This window comes from Lepidochelys olivacea (assembly GCF_965140295.1).
Source record: "Lepidochelys olivacea isolate rLepOli2 genome assembly, chromosome: 10".
In the NCBI taxonomy this organism is placed as follows: Eukaryota; Metazoa; Chordata; order Testudines; family Cheloniidae; genus Lepidochelys; species Lepidochelys olivacea.
In genome coordinates this window covers 1,601,474-1,618,776 of record NC_140420.1, presented here as the reverse complement: position 1 = coordinate 1,618,776, position 17,303 = coordinate 1,601,474, and the positions used below count along the sequence as shown (strand labels likewise).

The 17,303-nt window shown below is 54.9% G+C and overlaps 1 protein-coding gene across 1 annotated transcript in view; it reads right to left on the bottom strand.

Annotated features, from left to right (window-relative positions):
- Positions 1–16,316, bottom strand: part of HS3ST2 (heparan sulfate-glucosamine 3-sulfotransferase 2) — a 42,568-nt gene extending 26,252 nt beyond the window's left edge. The window contains exon 1 of the mRNA XM_084640621.1: positions 15,483–16,316. Within this exon, the coding sequence (XP_084496747.1) occupies positions 15,483–15,997 (515 nt within the window). The 5' untranslated portion in view covers positions 15,998–16,316. The remainder of the gene's footprint in view (positions 1–15,482) is intronic.
- Between the last annotated feature and the right edge of the window lie 987 nt (positions 16,317–17,303).

Sequence of the window (17,303 nt, the reverse complement as noted above, 5' to 3'; positions counted from 1 at the left end):
TGTGGTGCAAACAATAGCAAATACTCCTGGTCACTAGGCTGCAAACAATCTATTGGCTCCAAGGGGCCCATGCAAAATATTTACGGCAGAGCAAACGGAAGAGTAAAACTCACGACCAGTCTGTGGGTTGTTTTTGGGACCAGGGTGAAATGAGCGGAACGAAAAACTTTTCACTACAGATCTGACCTGCTCTTTCCCTCAGGCCTGGTCCACACTATGAGTTGAGGTCGAATTTAGCAGCGTTATCTCAATTTAACCCTGCACCCGTCCACATGACGAAGCCCTTTTTTTCGACTTAACAGGCTCTTAAAATAGATTTCTTTACTCCATCCCCGACGAGAGGATTAGCGCTGAAATTGGCCTTGCCGGGTCGAATTTGGGGTAGTGTGGATGCAATTCGACCGTATTGGCCTCCGGGAGCTATCCCAGAGTGCTCAGTTGTGACCGCTCTGGACAGTGCTCTCAACTCAGATGCACTGGCCAGGTAGACAGGAAAAGGCCCGCAAACTTTTGAATCTCATTTCCTGTTTGGCCAGCATGGCGAGCTCACCTGCACAGGTCACCATGCAGAGCTCATCATCACAGGAGACCATGCAGTCCCAGAATCGCCGAAGAGCTCCAGCATGGACCCAATGGGAGGTACGGGATCTGATCGCTGTATGGGGAGACAAATCCGTGCTGGCAGAACTCCGTTCCAAAAGACGAAATACCAAAATATTTGAAAAAAAATCTCCAATGGCACAAAGGACAGAGGCTATAACAGGGACCCACAGCAGTGCCGCTTGCAACTTAAGGAGCTCAGGCAAGCCTACCAAAAGCCTACCATTCATGGTCACCTGGTTGAAATAGGGTGCTTTTCTTAAGGGGACATTCAGAGGTGCCTGTTCCTGTGGTTGAACGGAAATCTCCCCTGCTGTTAGCCACGTGGTGGGGGGAGGGGTGAAGCCATCATCCCAGAGAATTGGGCGTGTGCGCGGGGGGGTTAGTTGGGTTTCTGCTGCACGTGAATCTGGAAACCGCAGCCCCTCCTTTTAAATTGCCAGCCCATTTTTAATGGGCAGCCCAACGGCTACTTCATATGGGAAATGAGGGCGTTGCTGTTTGAAACCATTCCCACGTTAGGAAGGTTAAAGAAGCCAAACGACTGTGGCTTACCATGGCTGCCTGCAAGCCGAATTCTGCTGCCCGGCTTTGTGTGAGTGATCTCTCACACCAAACTGGCAGATCCTCAATAACGGGCAAAATGTGACCTTGTAATGACAGCACATGTGCTATGCAGTGTTAACAGCAAGGTTTACCGTGAAAGAGTCTACCCCTTGTTCTATAAAATGTGTCTTTTTAACTACCACTCTCTCTTTTTTCCCCCTCCACCAGCTGCATGTGTTTCTCCTTCCCAGAGGCTAGTGAAGATTAGAAGACGAAAAACGCACTCGCGATGAAATATTCTCTGACCTCATGCTGTCTTCCCACACTGACAGAGCACAGCAAAATACGTGGAGGCAGACAGTCTCAGAGTGCAGGAAAACACAATATGACCGCAAGGAGAGGTGGCAGGCTGAAGATAGTAGGTGGCGTCAGCTTGCTGAAAGAAGGCAGGAGTCAATGCTCAGGCTCAAACTCACATACTCCAGCATATGGCTGAGCTGCAGAAAAGGCAGCAGGAGCACAGACCGCCGCTACAGCCCCTGTGTAACCAACCACCCTCCTCCAAGTTCCGTAGCCGACACCCAAGAACGCGGTGGGGGAGCCTCCGGCCACCCAGCCACTCCACCCCAGAGGATTGCCCAAGCAACAGAAGGCTGGCATTCAATAAGTTTTAAAGTGCTGTGTGGCCTTGTCCTTCCCTCCACCCCCACCCCTCCCAGGCTACCTTGGCAGTTATCCCCCTATTTGTGTGATGAATAAAGAAAGAATGCATGAATGTGAAGCAACAATGACTTTATTGCCTCGGCAAACGGTGATCGAAGGGGGGAGGGGAGGGTGTTTAGCTTACAGGAACGAAGAGTGAAACTGGGGGCGGGGGGATATTCCATCAAGGAGAAACCATAGCCTGGCCAGTCATGAAACTGGTCTTCAAAGCTTCTCTGATGCACACCGTGCCCTCCTGTACTCTTCTAACCGCCCTGGTGTCTGGCTACGTGTAATCAGCTGCCAAGCGATTTACCTCAACCTTCCACCCTGCCGTAAACATCTCCCCCTTACTGTCACAGATATTGTGGAGCACACAGCAAGCTGTAATAACAATGGGAATATTGGTTTCGCTGAGGTCTAACCAAGTCAGTAAACTGCGCCAGCATGCTTTTAAATGCCTAAATGCACATTCTACCACCATTCTGCACTTGCTCAGCCTATAGTTGAACAGCTCCTGACTACCGTCCAGGCTGCCTGTGTATGGCTTCATGAGCTATGGTGTCACAGAGTCCCTGGGCGATGCTTTGGAATTGCTCCCCATGAAGCCAGTCAGGACTCTGGGGAAGTCTCCTCTCTGTGAGCAGACTGTCTGCAGGACACACAGCTCACACAGCTTCCACCTTCCTGCGTCTGACCTCAGAGCCTTCCGCATCCTCTGCCCCTCTGTGCGCTTCCCTCAGCGAGTCCGCCCAGGCAGGGTCTTGGGGAAGCCAGAGCGTCCTGCACTCCAACTTCGCAGTCAGACGTGACTCTCAGCCAGCCAGTAAAACAGAAGGTTTATTAGATGACTGTAACATGATCTAAACCAGAGCTTGTAGGTGCAGAGAACAGGACCCCTCAACTGGGTCCATTTTGGGGGGCAGTGAGCCAGACAACCATGTCTGCACTTCACTCCATGTCCCAGCCAGCCCCAAACTGAAACTCCCTCCAGCCCCTCCTCCCCTGGCCTTCCCCTTTCCCAGACCAGGAGGTCACCAGATTCCTTTGTTCTCCAACCCTTTAGCTCTCACTTTGCAGGGGGGAAGGGCCCAGGCCATCAGTTGCCAGGAAACAGGGTGGTGGCTATTCTCTGTGTCCAGACCCTTGCACACACCTGCCCTCTAGGGCTCTGCAAGGATCATGCACCCTTACCCCACCACCTAGATACTTAAGAACTGCATTGGGGAAACTGAGGCACCCCCACACTATTCAGAGGAAACATTAAGAACAGTCCCACTTCGTCACACATGGCATTAAAGGGTAGAGGCTGGGTCCCCAAGGATAACTATAGGCATTTCAACATCCCCAATGGTTATTTTTTGGTCTGGTAAGTAAGTCCCTTGCTGCAGCTGTTGAAACAGACCAGAGTTCCTGAAGATGCAAGCGTCATGCACCTTTCCCGGCCATCCCATGTTGATGTTGGTGAAACATCCCTTGTGATCCACCAGAGCTTGCAGCACTATTGAAAAGTACCCGTTGCGGTTTATGTACTCGGCGGCTTGGTGCTCCGGTGCCAAGACAGACGGAACCCATAGCCCTATCGCCCCACCACAGTTAGGGAATCCCATTGCAGCAAAGCCATCCATTATGACCTGCACATTTCCCAGAGTCACTACCCCCGATATCAGCAGATCTTTGATTGCGTGGGCTACTTGCATCACAGCAGCCCCCACAGTAGATTTGGCCACTCCAAATTGATTCCCAACTGACCGGCGCTGCAAGCTTCCACAGGGCTATTGCCACTCGCTTCTCAGCTGTGAGGGCTGCTCTCATCTTGGTATTCTTGCGCTTCGGGGCAGGGGAAAGCAAGTCACAAAGTTCCATGAAAGTGCCCTTACACATGCGAAAGTTTCGCAACCACTGGGAATCGTCCCAGACCTGCAACACTATGCGGTCCCACCACTCTGTGCTTGTTTCCCGAGCCCAGAATCGGCGTTCCACGCCATGAACCTGCCCAACTGACACCATGATGTGCACATTGCGGGGGCCCGTCCCTTGTGAGAAGTCTGTGTCCATGTCCTCATCACTCTCGTCACCGCGCTGACGTCGCATCCTCCTTGCCCGGTTTCACTTTTCTTGCAGGTTATGGTTCTGCGTATCCTGCTAGATAACGCGCGCGGTGTTTATAGGCTCATAATTGCCGCGGTGATCTGAGCGGGCTCCATGTTCCCAGCGCTATGGCATCTGCGCTGAAAAAAGGCACAAAACGATTGTCTGCTCCCTCTGACGGAGGGAGGGGTGACTGACAACTTGGCTTACAGGGAACTAAAATCAACAAAAGGGGTGGCTTTGCATCAGAGAAACAGAATGGCCCCCTCAAGGATAGAACTCAAAACCCTGGCTTTAGCAGGCCGTTGATTTCACAGAGGAAGGGAGGAGAAAATGAATACAAAACAAATCTGGTCTATTTCTTGTTTTGATCCACTTCATCTATCTTTATACATCTTGCTGGCAGCAGACGGTGCAGTACGACTGCTGGCCATCGTCATCGCCTGGGTGCTCGGCAGCAGACGGTGCAGTACGACTGCTGGCCATCGTCATCTCCTGGGTGCTCGGCAGCAGACGGTGCAGTACGACTGCTGGCCATCGTCATCGCCTGGGTGCTCGGCAGCAGACGGTGCGGTAGGACTGCCGGCAGGACTGAATTGCCATGAGACGAAACTTAAAAGGGAAAGGACCTGGCTGAGTCACTCCCATGTCTGCCCAGGCGCCCCTGACCGACCTCACTGAGGTCGGCTAAACGAGCACCCTGGAGTATGGCGACGATGGCTACCAGCCACATTGCACCGTCTGCTGCCAACAGGCAATGAGCTTCTGCTGTGTAGCAATGCAGTACCATGTCTGCCAGCACCCAGGAGACATACGGTGACAGTGAGCTGAGTGAGCTCCATGCTTGCCGTGGTATGGCGTCTGCACAGGTAACCCAGGAAAAAAGGCGTGAAACGATTGTCTGCCCTTGCTTTCACAGAGGGAGGGAGGGAGGGAATGGGGGACCTGACTAAATGTACCCAGAACCACCCGCGACAATGTTTTTGCCCCATCAGGCATTGGGATTTCTACCCAGAATTCCAATGGGCGGCGGAGACTGCAGGAACTGCAGGATAGCTACCTACAGTGCAACGCTCCAGGTGTCGACGGTTGCCTCGGTCCTGTGGACACACTCTGCCGAGTTAATGCCAACTAAATGCACTTAGAGCATTTGTGTGGGGACACACACACAATTGACTGTATAAAAATGCTTTCTACAAAACCGACTTCTATAAATTCGACCTAATTTCGTAGTGTAGATATAGGAGACGCCAGATTACAACAGTCCCAGCCACCCATCGCCTGTCATACAAAACCGTGGAAATCAAGGAGAAGAAAAGACTCATGAAATCTCCTTCCTCCCCAGCTCCTGTTCCATCCTGCCAGTGCACACTGGTCTCTACAGCACATGCTCCCCAGGAATAAGAAACCGGGCACAACACGAGCCCTCAGGACACGATGGGAATCCCCTGAGTGCTGGACAAGGCCCACAGGCACTTTGCCCAACCAGAGCCCCATGGCGTGCAGTAGGGCTCAGCGACAGAACTCATGGGATGTGGAGATGTGGCAGCCAACAAGGAGGGTCTCTACTTCCCAGTGGTTTGGGCGCTGGGGATAGGAGAGCAGCAGCTGTTTGCCTTGTCGTCATTAGGCCAACATCTGCGAGATTCCCTTTGTCCTCAGCCCCATCAGGATCTGACAGATCTGGGCACCAATCCCCCAGGGTAGTCTGCTCAGTTACAGGGAAAGAGGGATGATGAGGCCACGTGTTGGGGGGCATCCTGGAACTCCCCCCTTGCTTGCCCCCACCCCATCTTGAAGGGCCAACTGCCCCCCCATTTCTGAGCAATTTTTTGTAGGTGAAACAAACATGGAAAATTAGAATTAAAAACCACATAAGCAGCTACAGCTGCTGTAACTATTCCCTAATTAAAAGCGCATTTAAGAGATAAGTTAAGTTATCTACTCAATGTAATGTTCCAGCACATGCAAATGCACATGGTAGTGGTTGGCAAGGGGTTGTACAGAGGAAAGTCCCCAGACAAGTCTGTCACCAAGAACACAGAGCTTTCGATGTTAAACGTGCCTTGCCCAGACAGCAATGGGAGGGGAGTGCCTTGCCCACCCCAAAGGGCAGCTGCAGCTCCGATCTTCCTAATAGCGGCCAAGAGTCCTGTGGCACCGTATAGACTAACAGACGTGTTGGAGCGTGAGCTTTCGTGGGTGACCACCCACTTCGTCGGATGCATGCATGTATTCGCCTACGAAAGCTCGTGCTCCAATACGTCTGCCAGTCTATACAGTGCCACCGGTCTCTTTGCCGCTTTTACAGATCCGGACTAACACGGCGACCCCTCTGATACTATCTTCCTCACGTGGCCGTCAGGACAGAATCCCCTGCCCCACGCGTACAGGAGCATCCTGCAGTTTGCTGAGGCCTGTGGACGTGGTCATTAGCACAGCTGAGGCAGACCTCCAGACACATCTGCACCCGCCATGGGTACTCGTCTGCTCGGTGCGTTCCTGAGGGAGGACAGGTATTCGCCCATCAGCCAGTAAGCGTCCAAGGAGGAGTTCTTGTGAGGGAGAGGCTGCTGGCCCAGGGGCACCATGGATACAGGGCTTGAGGGCCCGCTGGTCTATTCTGGTGCGGCAACTCCTGAAGTCAGAACATACACGGTTGAATAAAATCTCTAGACGGAATCTGCTGGCAGGAACAGGATGACGACGATGTTCTGCAGCTCTGGGTAGTGCCAACTGGTTATAGTTCAAAAGGTGACCACGTACCAATGGCACCTTCTGACTCAACAGCCCGGCTCCCTGCCTGGATTCAGAGCCACATCTGCTGGCACAAGCAGGAAACCCAAGCACTTTGCCCGACAGAGCCAATGCAGTCACCCGGCTTCTACTCTGACTCGCACACCATCCACAGAACATTGCATCAAGTCCTAATCGTGCAGGCCTTGTTACTGGGAATGCTGAAGCCAGAAAGCACACAGCTCGCCTTTCAGAAGCGGGGTGCGCATGCAGCCTAGGCTGCTAGGAAACCCATCTCCTAACACACACATCAGCTGGAGCATCTTGCATGTTCAGGAGTCACAGAGAGGCAGACTTTGAACCCCATAATGCCAGAATTAAGAGTCTCTGCTCCAAGTATAACTGCAAATTAAATGGCACTATCTTCCTTGTGTTCTGGGAAGTACTGAAGGTTATTGGCCTGCTACACTTGCGGCAGGGAAATAGATATTTTGACCAGGATTGGTAATGAATCAATATTCCCCAGTCACTGGCTATTTGGTTTCTGCTGTCTTAACACTGATCTTTCAAAAATACCGCTCTGGTATTGGATTTCTGGCTAATGAGGTGGATTAAAGAGGCTGATGGGAATTGGGAAGGGCGTGGGTGCAGCAGATACGGAGTCATTAGATAGACAGCTCTGGTGCATGTTAATACAGCGTGGAGATTTGGGGCCACAGGAGAAGGGCAAGATCTGGATCAGGGTCAAGTCGACCTTACATCCATTCACTGAAAAAGACACAGAGAAAAGGCTGCCTTTTGTGAAACAGGCCGCAACGTGGAACTAGCTGGTTTGGAGAAGCAAGATTTCTGGTGCCCTCTGGGAGAGAAATATCAGGAGTCTAATCCACCACACAGATTTTGATACCTCCATCTCAGACTGCACTAGGCGGAGGCAGAAGGTGGATGGAAATGAAAAAACAACTGACCCTTTAGGGGTCTCATGGAAGGTCCCATGTCTGGTTCTTGTTTTCATTAGAGCCATCTGCTCCTCCTTATCAAACCCCATTCTGGGTCATTTACACCAGAGGGCCTGAAACCCAAAACAAATGCTTAGGCACCACTGTGGCGAGTGTCATGGAAATGCCTTTAGAAAGACAAACCTGTTAAGTAACCTATAAAACATGCTGGGTGTGTGGATGAGAACCTGACATCATCTACTTTGCTATGAACAGTGTTGTGCTAAATAGAGAGTAGCCCAGGGAAGGGAAATCAGACACTCCTGTTAACCCTTCTCATAATAAAAGAACAAGGGAGTCAATTCAATTGAAAGGCAACCAAAGAATAGATTGAAAATGTGTTTGTTTCTAAACATGGCACAATTAGTTTATGGAACTCATTGCCCCAAGATATCAAGAGGCCAAGATCTTATCAGGATTCAAAGAAACGGATTAGAGTTTTATATGGACAGCAAAAACATCCACAATTATACCACATAAGATGAAAAGAGATAAGGCATTTAAAGCTTCATTTTTCAGGGCACAAACGAACCCACTAAGTGCCCAGGGTCATGGTGAAATTTCCCCTATGGACACAAGGGTCCTGTGGCTGCTGCTGGCCACTGCTGGGCTAGATGGATGCAGATCGAGGGGTCCCTCCATTCTGTTGCAATGACTTGGTCAAAAGGACGCAACTTCTGGCCAAGACCTGAACAGTCCAGCTTCCGCCAGCAGGGATGACATCCAGCTCAGCCAGCATGGCCAGCCAAGACCTGCTCAGTGCAGCTCCTAATGATGGAGCAAGGGGGGAGACTCCCAGCTGAGACCTAGCCAGTGCAGCTCATGCAGCGGGAGGCAAGGCTTGGCTACCGATCAAGCCCCGGAAGAGCCAGCTGGGGTCTCAACTGTGGTTAGATGCATGAGACGCACCTGGCCTGGCTGCGCCAGATGGGAACCCTGCTGGCTAGTGAAGCCTGCTCTAGCCCCCTTCTGACAGTCATGATGTGTGTGGTCCCCACAGTCTAGATTGTAACAGAGGCTTCTCCAGACCCTCCCCCACCCCACGTAGCACCCTAGCCTAGGTGCTACGAGTCACACTCACAAGGCTGTGCCAAGAGGGGCATTATTTCTCAGGGACGAGGCAGCAGGCTAGCAGCTGGTGTATTCCAAGAGTCTGGGAGGAGCAGCCTCCTCCATCCCCAGCCCCTTTGTGCTGGATCAGCACAGCCCGCCGGGGCTCCCAGGTGAGGAGAGCTGCAATATCCAAGGTAATAAAGGACGCTGGACTGGTTAATTATATTAGCGCTGTGCTTCTCTGGAATCCAGCCGTCAATATGAAATGTCCTATTAGCTTCCCTGGGTTTACTGGCAGAGGAAGGGGAGCTAATCATGTCGCTGAGGTTACAGAGCTCACCGAATGGGCCTACTTAATTGCTTCACTTTGAGAGAGTAAAATCAATCCAGCATTTTATACTTTAGCGAGCTGTGCTCTTACGTTTTGGCACATATGTAAGATACAAAAAGAATCTAATAAAACCCGGGAAGTGTCATTTAATTGTTTTATCTGGCGAGATCTCTGCATTGATCCGAGCACAAACCCAGACCTCTGGGCAGCAGTTCAGCCGCTCTCCCTGCACAGTTAAGTCACATTCCTCAGGCAGGCACAGAGTTGGCACTGCCCGGCTCAGCAAGTCATAGAATCATAGAATATCAGGGTTGGAAAGGACCTCAGGAGGTCATCTAGTCCAACCCCCTGCTCAAAGCAGGACCAATCCCCAACTAAATCAGCCCAGCCAGGGCTTTGTCAAGCCTGACCTTAAAAACCTCTAAGGAAGGAGATTCTACCACCTCCCTAGGTAACGCATTCCAGTGTTTCACCACCCTCCTAGTGAAAAAGTTTTTCCTAATATCCAAACTAAACCTCCCCTACTGCAACTTGAGACCATTACTCCTTGTCCTGTCCTCTTCCACCACTGAGAATAGTCTAGAACCATCCTCTCTGGAACCACCTCTCAGGTAGTTGAAAGCAGCTATCAAATCCCCCCTCATTCTTCTCTTCTGCAGACTAAACAATCCCAGTTCCCTCAGCCTCTCCTCATAACTCATGTGTTCCAGACCCCTCATTTAATTAATTAAGTGCCCATCACCATCCTCAGAGATGGTGGTGCTAAATTATTAACACGAGTCTGTTCCCTCTGTGACAGGCTGGATCACAGAAACCCCCTTGGGGCTGCCAACTGATGCACTGAGACTACCTTTGAGCCAGTTTTCTTTGTTAGCTTGGGACATTAGAACCCTACCTTGTTTGAGCCAGACACGCTCGCCTGCTGCAAACACAGACCCAGGTCTGAACCACGTTTCACAAACTGCAGGTTTAACTGAAAACAGCTTAAGAAGTGTTCCTGCCTCCAGCACTTAGATGCCCAGCTTTCAATGGGGTTCAAACCCTAAATAAATCCGTTTTACCCTGTATAAAGCTTATACAGGATAAATTCAAATTGTTCGCCCTCTATAACACTGATAGAGAGATATGCCCAGCTGTTTCTCCCCCCAGGTATTAATGCGTACTTTGGGTTAAATAATAAGTAAAAAGTTATTTTGTTAACTACAAAAAGTAGATTTTAAGTGGTTCCAAGTAATAACAGACAGAACAAAGTGAATTACCAAGTAAAATAAAATAAAACTCAAGTCACTGACAGATTCCCTCATCACTCGGATACAGAAGCAGACACATGCAGACAGTGGCTTCCAGCCTGATAGGAACATGGATCTGCAGGTGGATTTAGGAACACAGGCCATAAAGCTGGAAAGGACCTGCTGGGCCATTGAGTACAGTCCCTGGCTATTTCAGACAATCCCATCATATAATCCCTTTAATAAATTTACCAAGCTCCAGCTTCAAACTATGTAGGGTATTTGCTCCCCACTACTCCTGTTGGGCAGTTGGTCCAGAACTTCACTCCTCTGAGGTCAGAAACTTTCTTAGCATCTCCAGCCTAAACATATTCCTGTGTTCTTGTGCCAACACGGTCTTCTAGCTTCAGCAGCTCTTCTCACTCCCTGGTGCATTTATCGAGAGCAAGCAGATCCCCTCTCAGCCTGCGTAGGGCAAACAAGCCAAGATCTTTTACTCTCCATTCCTAAAACACGCTCTTCCTTCCCCGATCCTCTTAGCAACTGTCCTTAGCACCTGCTCCAGTCTGAATTAATCTGTCTTGAACGTGAGTGACTAGAACTGTGCACACGATTCCAGAAGAGGTCTCACCAGTGCCTGATACAATGGCATTAATACCTGCCTATGGCTACTGGAAATAGCTCGCTTGATACATCCTTGGATCACACTTGTTTTTGACTTGAGACAGGCCCTATTTTCTTACCATCCCGTCCCTTGTGTTGCAGGGCAACACTCATTTCCTGCAGTGTTAGAGCTGGGCAGGAAACGGTTTCCCCACCTTGTGAAAATGTTATTTCAAAACTAGCCTGTTCTTCACCAGGATGGAACAGAGACCTTTTGAACTTTGCACTAAGAGAGATCAAGATCCCAGAATAGCCAACAGCCATTGTGTGAATGTCTCCCATTTTGACCAGAAATTCCATCCTGGGCCTCAAATCGTTCTCTACAAAATCATCATCAAAACTGGTACGTTTCCCACACTAAAAAGAAAAGGAGGACTTGTGGCACCTTAGAGACTAACCAATTTATTTGAGCATGAGCTTTCGGGAGCTACAGCTCACTTCATCGGATGCACACCGTGGAAACTGCAGCAGACTTTATATACACACAGAGAGCATGAAACAATACCTCCTCCCACCCCACTGTCCTCCTGGTAATAGCTTATCTAAAGTGATCATGAAGTTGGGCCATTTCCAGCACAAATCCAGGTTTTCTCACCCTCCGCCGCCCCGCACACAAACTCACTCTCCTGCTGGTAATAGCCCATCCAAAGTGACCACTCTCCCTACGATGTGCATGGTAATCAAGGTGGGCCATTTCCAGCACAAATCCAGACTCTCCCATTCCCCCCCCCCCCCCCCGGAACACACACCACACACAAACTCACTCTCCTGCTGGCAATAGCTCATCCAAACTGACCACTCTCCAAGTTTAAATCCAAGTTTAACCAGAACGTCGGGGGGGGGGGGAAACAAGGGGAAATAGGCTACCTTGCATAATGACTTAGCCACTCCCAGTCTCTATTTAAGCCTAAATTAATAGTATCCAATTTGCAAATGAATTCCAATTCAGCAGTTTCTTGCTGGAGTCTGGATTTGAAGTTTTTTTGTTGTAAGATAGCAACCTTCATGTCTGTGATTGCATGACCAGAGAGATTGAAGTGTTCTCCGACTGGTTTATGAATGTTATAATTCTTGACATCTGATTGTGTCCATTTATTCTTTTACGTAGAGACTGTCCAGTTTGACCAATGTACATGGCAGAGGGGCATTGCTGGCACATGATGGCATAGATCACATTGGTGGATGTGCAGGTGAACGAGCCTCTGATAGTGTGGCTGATGTTATATAATGTCTTCTGCAGTTTCCACAGTATGCATCCGATGAAGTGAGCTGTAGCTCACGAAAGCTCATGCTCAAATAAATTGGTTAGTCTCTAAGGTGCCACAAGTCCTCCTTTTCTTTTTGCGAATACAGACTAACACAGCTGTTACTCTGATCCCCATACTAAGAGCCACTTTCAACAAATCTGCATTTTCTAATGAAAAACAATGTCAAGAAACTCCTGAGCAGCTGTACACAGTATATCACCCCTGCGGCCAATCTTCCAGACTCGGAATGGGAGGGTGTGGCAATGCTCATCCTGTGCTCCAGGATGAGCTTTCACTGGAAAAGACAGAGCGCATCTCCAGCCCCTAGGGCTGTGGAGAAACCCTTCAGAACCTGGCCTAAGTACAACCTAATGCAGCAATGCCTGGCCGAAGCTGCAGAGAGCCTGGAATAGCTCTGAGGGTGAACCGCCCCATTCACCCCATGGGGCATTAATTCAGCTGCCCAATATAAGTTTCCACTCAGCAATTAGTTGTTTCACTGCTGATCAATACCCATACGGAAGGAGCGGGTTTGGTTATGAAGCTCTAGCTACACAAATGACTGTGTGAGACCGCTCATGCTGGCATGGTGAGCGCGTGGGAGACAGCCCTACTTATCCTTCCCCCCAAGCCCGGAGCCCAGCAGAGCCCATGTGACCATATTTTAAATGTCAACACTATCTCCTGAGAGAGGCATATCATTTTGGTACCACAAATGGGTGGGCCGTGGAAGAATACCAATAGCTCCAGGCCCCCATGCGACACCCGAGCCGTGCCTGACAGCTCCTGGGGGCTTCTTTCCATTAGTGACTTGCTGGTAGGGCAGGCGTGTGGGACTGGAGCGGGGCTGCCCGCCCACAGGGCCATTGCAAAGGCGGCTTCCAGCCACCTGGCTCCTGTAGGCACCAACTAGTGCAGGGAGCTCTTCCCTTCTGCATGATTCGTTAGCGGACACGGAGACCACAGGCATAGCCCTCCCCACAGAGCCAGAGAGAAGACTGCAGGGGCTACGTGAACACAGCCCCACCGCAGTGACCCCCTGCGGGGTCTCAGAAAGGGACGCCCTGTGCAGCAGGTACACGACACGGAGCTCCCATCAAAGACGCTCACCCCCGAAAGCATGAACAGCAGCCTGGCAACCGTCCAACTGAACGGCAGGGGCCTGTGCTGGCCTCTGAACGCAGAGGAGAGGGGTCGCACCCACACACAGGCTGTTCTTATCCAACACCCAGAAACCGAACTGCTTGGTATCTCTTAGAGCCTCCACATTTTACAAGAAAGCCTTTTATTTAAATTACATTTCCCGCCCCCCCGTCTCTTCCTGGAGATGCAGGGACTACCCTCTAAGGGTTGATTTATTAGAGATCTCAGCTATTTTACATGCGTTTGATTTCAGAAAGCGGACACAGCACCCGAGAGGCTGCACTTCTGTGGCACCAGCAGCAGCTGGTTTCAGGGCAGCTCGAGGGCAAGTGACGGGTGGTAGACCGGTGGCCACCGAGGCGGTGGAGTGGTCACCTGGAGGGCAGTCTGTCCGAGAACAGCCATACAGGTTGTGAAGGCCCCTTCCCCTTAGCACGAGTTTACAGAATGAGCTGGGCATTCCATGTTTGCTGGCTGGCGAGGGCCCCAGCCTCCCCACACAGCCACGGGGTGTTCACCCAGACAAAACCGTCAGGCGCCTGGGGGTGTGGCTGGTGTACCTCACGGCTGGAAACAGACATAAGCACAGTGGGACTTTCTGATCCTCCAACAGGCAGCAAAAAGAGTGTTACCCCTAGCCAGGGTCAGCGCTTCTTCCTGACACCACCACCTCAGGGAAGTCAAGCAACAGACCGATCAATTATTAGCACAAAAACCGGGCCAGGGCAGCCGCTTGCATGGCTGTACATCCTGTTGCTCTGCCAGTCTACGGGGGGCAAGTCTTATAAAGAAAGCCCACAGGCAGTGATCCATGTGCTAGGCAGAGTCCCCCCCCAAGGATAAACCACCCCCCCACCCTCCTGGCTACATGACAGCCCTCCCAGGGTCTCAGAGGCAGGGAGAGGCACTGGCCGGGAGCGGGGGGCAAGGGAAATGAATCGGGTGCAGACTGGCCCTAGGGAGGCCGCTGTGAGGAGCAGGAGCGGGGCAGCAGCTGATGGTCTGTGGGGTAGGCAGACACGCCCCAGCTAGGAACCCAGGGGCCAGCCCCTCACGTTCGAACATGGGCCTGAGGGACCCAGCCCGACCCCCACTCCAAGCCCCCTGGGCTGCCCAGCGCTGTATCTCCTGCGGGCTCCCTGGGGGCGACAGGGTCACTCAGGCCAGGCCCCCGGCCGTGCTGCGCACCCCCCTGAGAGCCCAGCCTGAGCCCCCCGCCTCTGGCAAGGGGCAGCACTCTGCGCTGGCTGCTGGGGAAGGGTGGGCCAGGACTGGGCTCTCCCAGCGGGCGCCCAGCAGGATTTGCCCCCTGCCCCCCCCCAGCCTGGGGAACCGGCGGGGGGCTAGGGGCAGCGGGGCTGGGATGGGGAGAGTGCGGGGGACAGGGCCGGGTCCCCCCGTCTCAATCCAGCACACGCGGGGCCCCAGTACAACGCCCCCCCGCCGCCTGAAGCCCACCCCCGGGCTCGTCCCGCAGGGGGTCCAAGGGATCCAGCCCTCGCCCAGCTCCAGGAGCTGCACGGACCCCGTTTTCCACGGCCACGGCTCCCGAGCCCCGCGGCTCCCGGTGCAGTGGGCCCAGAGGCACCCCGGGCTCGGCCCTTTCCGCGCCGACCCGGGGTGCTGGAGGGCAGGGCGGGTCGGCCAGAGGGGCTACTCCTCCAGCTACCCCGGGTCTGGGCAGGGGGCACCGGGAGCCCAAGGGCCGTTCCCCGGGGACCGAGCAGGACACCCGGGCCGGAGCGAGCGGACCCGTGGCCACAGGGGTCGCTGGGCTCCAGCGGGGCGGTCACAGGCTTGGCCCGGGACCAGGCTCCCTGCTCCGTCCGCGGGTCCGGCCCCGGGGGGGGGGGAAGAGTCCGCGGAGCCACCAACTCAGACCTTGGGGGGAAAGGGGCGCCCGGCAGCCGGCCCCGCAGGGCCCCTCCGCCGCCCCTGCGCGCAGCCCCAGTCCTGCCGCTAAGCCGCTGGCTGGACACCTCCGTCTGCCCTGCGCCCCGGGGCCCTTCTCCGCCGGCCCCCTGCCCTGCGCCCCGGGGCCCTTCTCCGCCGGCCCCCTGCCCTGCGCCCCGGGGCCCTTCTCCGCCGGCCCCCTGCCCTGCGCCCCAGCCAGCGCCCCCCGAGCCGGGCAGGCGCCGCTCACCTGTACCACTCCAGCCCGCGCCCGTAGTGCCGGTCGAAGAAGTGGGGCTCGGTGCCCACGGCGCGCACCTCGGGGTGCACCCGGATAAACTCCAGCACGGCGCGGGTGCCGCCCTTCTTCACCCCCACGACGAGGGCCTGCGGGAGCCGCTTGCTGCCCAGCTTGGCGGGGCCGGAGCCGTTCCCAGCCGGCGGCGCCTCCTGGCCCGCGCCCCGGGGGCCGCTCCACGCCGGCTCGCCGCTCCGGTCGCGCCCCCAGGGGCTGGCGGCCGCGCCCCCCGGCTCGCCGGGCCCCCGGCCGCAGGAGCGGGACTTCTGCAGAAGTTTCTTGGCGCCGGCGCTGCGGGCGGCGGGGCAGCGGCGCTCGGGGCCGGGCAGCGGCCCCCCGGCGCAGCGGAGCAGGCTATAGCACAGGTAGGTGCCGGACAGGGACAGCGTGAAGAAGAAGAAGAGGAAGCGGCGCGTCAGCCTGGGGGAGGGTGGCCCGGCCCGGCCGCTCAGCGCCCGGCACGCCATGGCTCCATGGGGCCGGGGAGCGCGGCGCTGCGCTGCCGGCGGCGCATGGGGCTGGGGCCGGGCGGCGCGCAGCGCACCGAGGCTGAGGCAGGCTCCGTGCCCGGCTCCCCGCGGCTCCGGGGAAGCGGCGGCGGCTGCCCTGGCATGTCCCGCTCCTAGGAAGAGGGGCGGCCCGGGGGGCTCCGCACGCTGCCCCTGCCTGCGGGCGCCGCCCCGAGCTCCGGCTCCGCAGCTCCCATGGCCGGCTCCTGCAGCCCGGCAATCCGCAGCGGGCGCGACTCCGAATCCGGGGCCCCGCGGCCGGCTCCGGCTTCCTCTGTCCCCGGGAAATGCCGGGGCAGCGCCGGTGCCGCTGCTATTTAAGGGGCCGCCTGACGTCAGCGGCTCCCGGAGCCCCCACGAACCGCCGGAGCCCGAGCCGCCGGGAACCCGCACCCCCTGCCCGGACCCCAACCTCGCACCCCCACCGCAACACCAGCCCGGAGCCCGGACCCGGACCCTGTCAGCCCAGAGCCCGAAGCCCCCTCCCAGAGCCCCCTCTTGCACCCCTCAACCCTGGCCCCGCCCCAGAGCCCACACCCGAACCTTTCACCCCCAGCCTCACCCCAGAGCTGTCACCCCCCGCCCACACCCTCAGCCAGGAGTCCGCACCCAAAACTTCCTCCTGGACCCACCCCAGAGCCCACATCCCACCCCAAACCTTTCACCCTGACCTCATACCAGAGCCTGCACCCCCTACCCCAGAGCCCCCCGTGAACCCCTCAATCCTGGCCCCACCCCAGAGCCTGCACCCCCTACCCCAGAGCCCCCCTGTGAACCCCTCAATCCTGGCCCCACCCCAGAGCCTGCACCCCCTACCCCAGAGCCCCCTGTGAACCCCTCAATCCTGGCCCCACCCCAGAGCCTGCACCCCCTACCCCAGAGCCCCCCCGTGAACCCCTCAATCCTGGCCCCAGCCCAGAGTCTGCATCCAAACCTTCCACCCCGGCTAGGGTGACCAGATGACCCGATTTTCTAGGGACTGTCCCGATTTTCAGGTCTTTTTCTTATATAGGCTCCTATTACCCCCCACCCCGTCCCGGTTTTTCACATTTGCTGTCTGGTCCCCTACCCCTGGCCTCACCCTAAAGCCGTCACTCTCAGCCCCTCACCCTCTCCCATACCCCCAGCCCAGAGCCCACAGCCCAAACTCCCTCCTACACTGCAACACCCTGCCCTACCCTGGAGTCCTCTCCTGTACGCTGAGCCTCTCACCTGGCTCCACCCCAGAGCTTGCACCCGAAGCCTGCACTCTGAACCCCCTCCT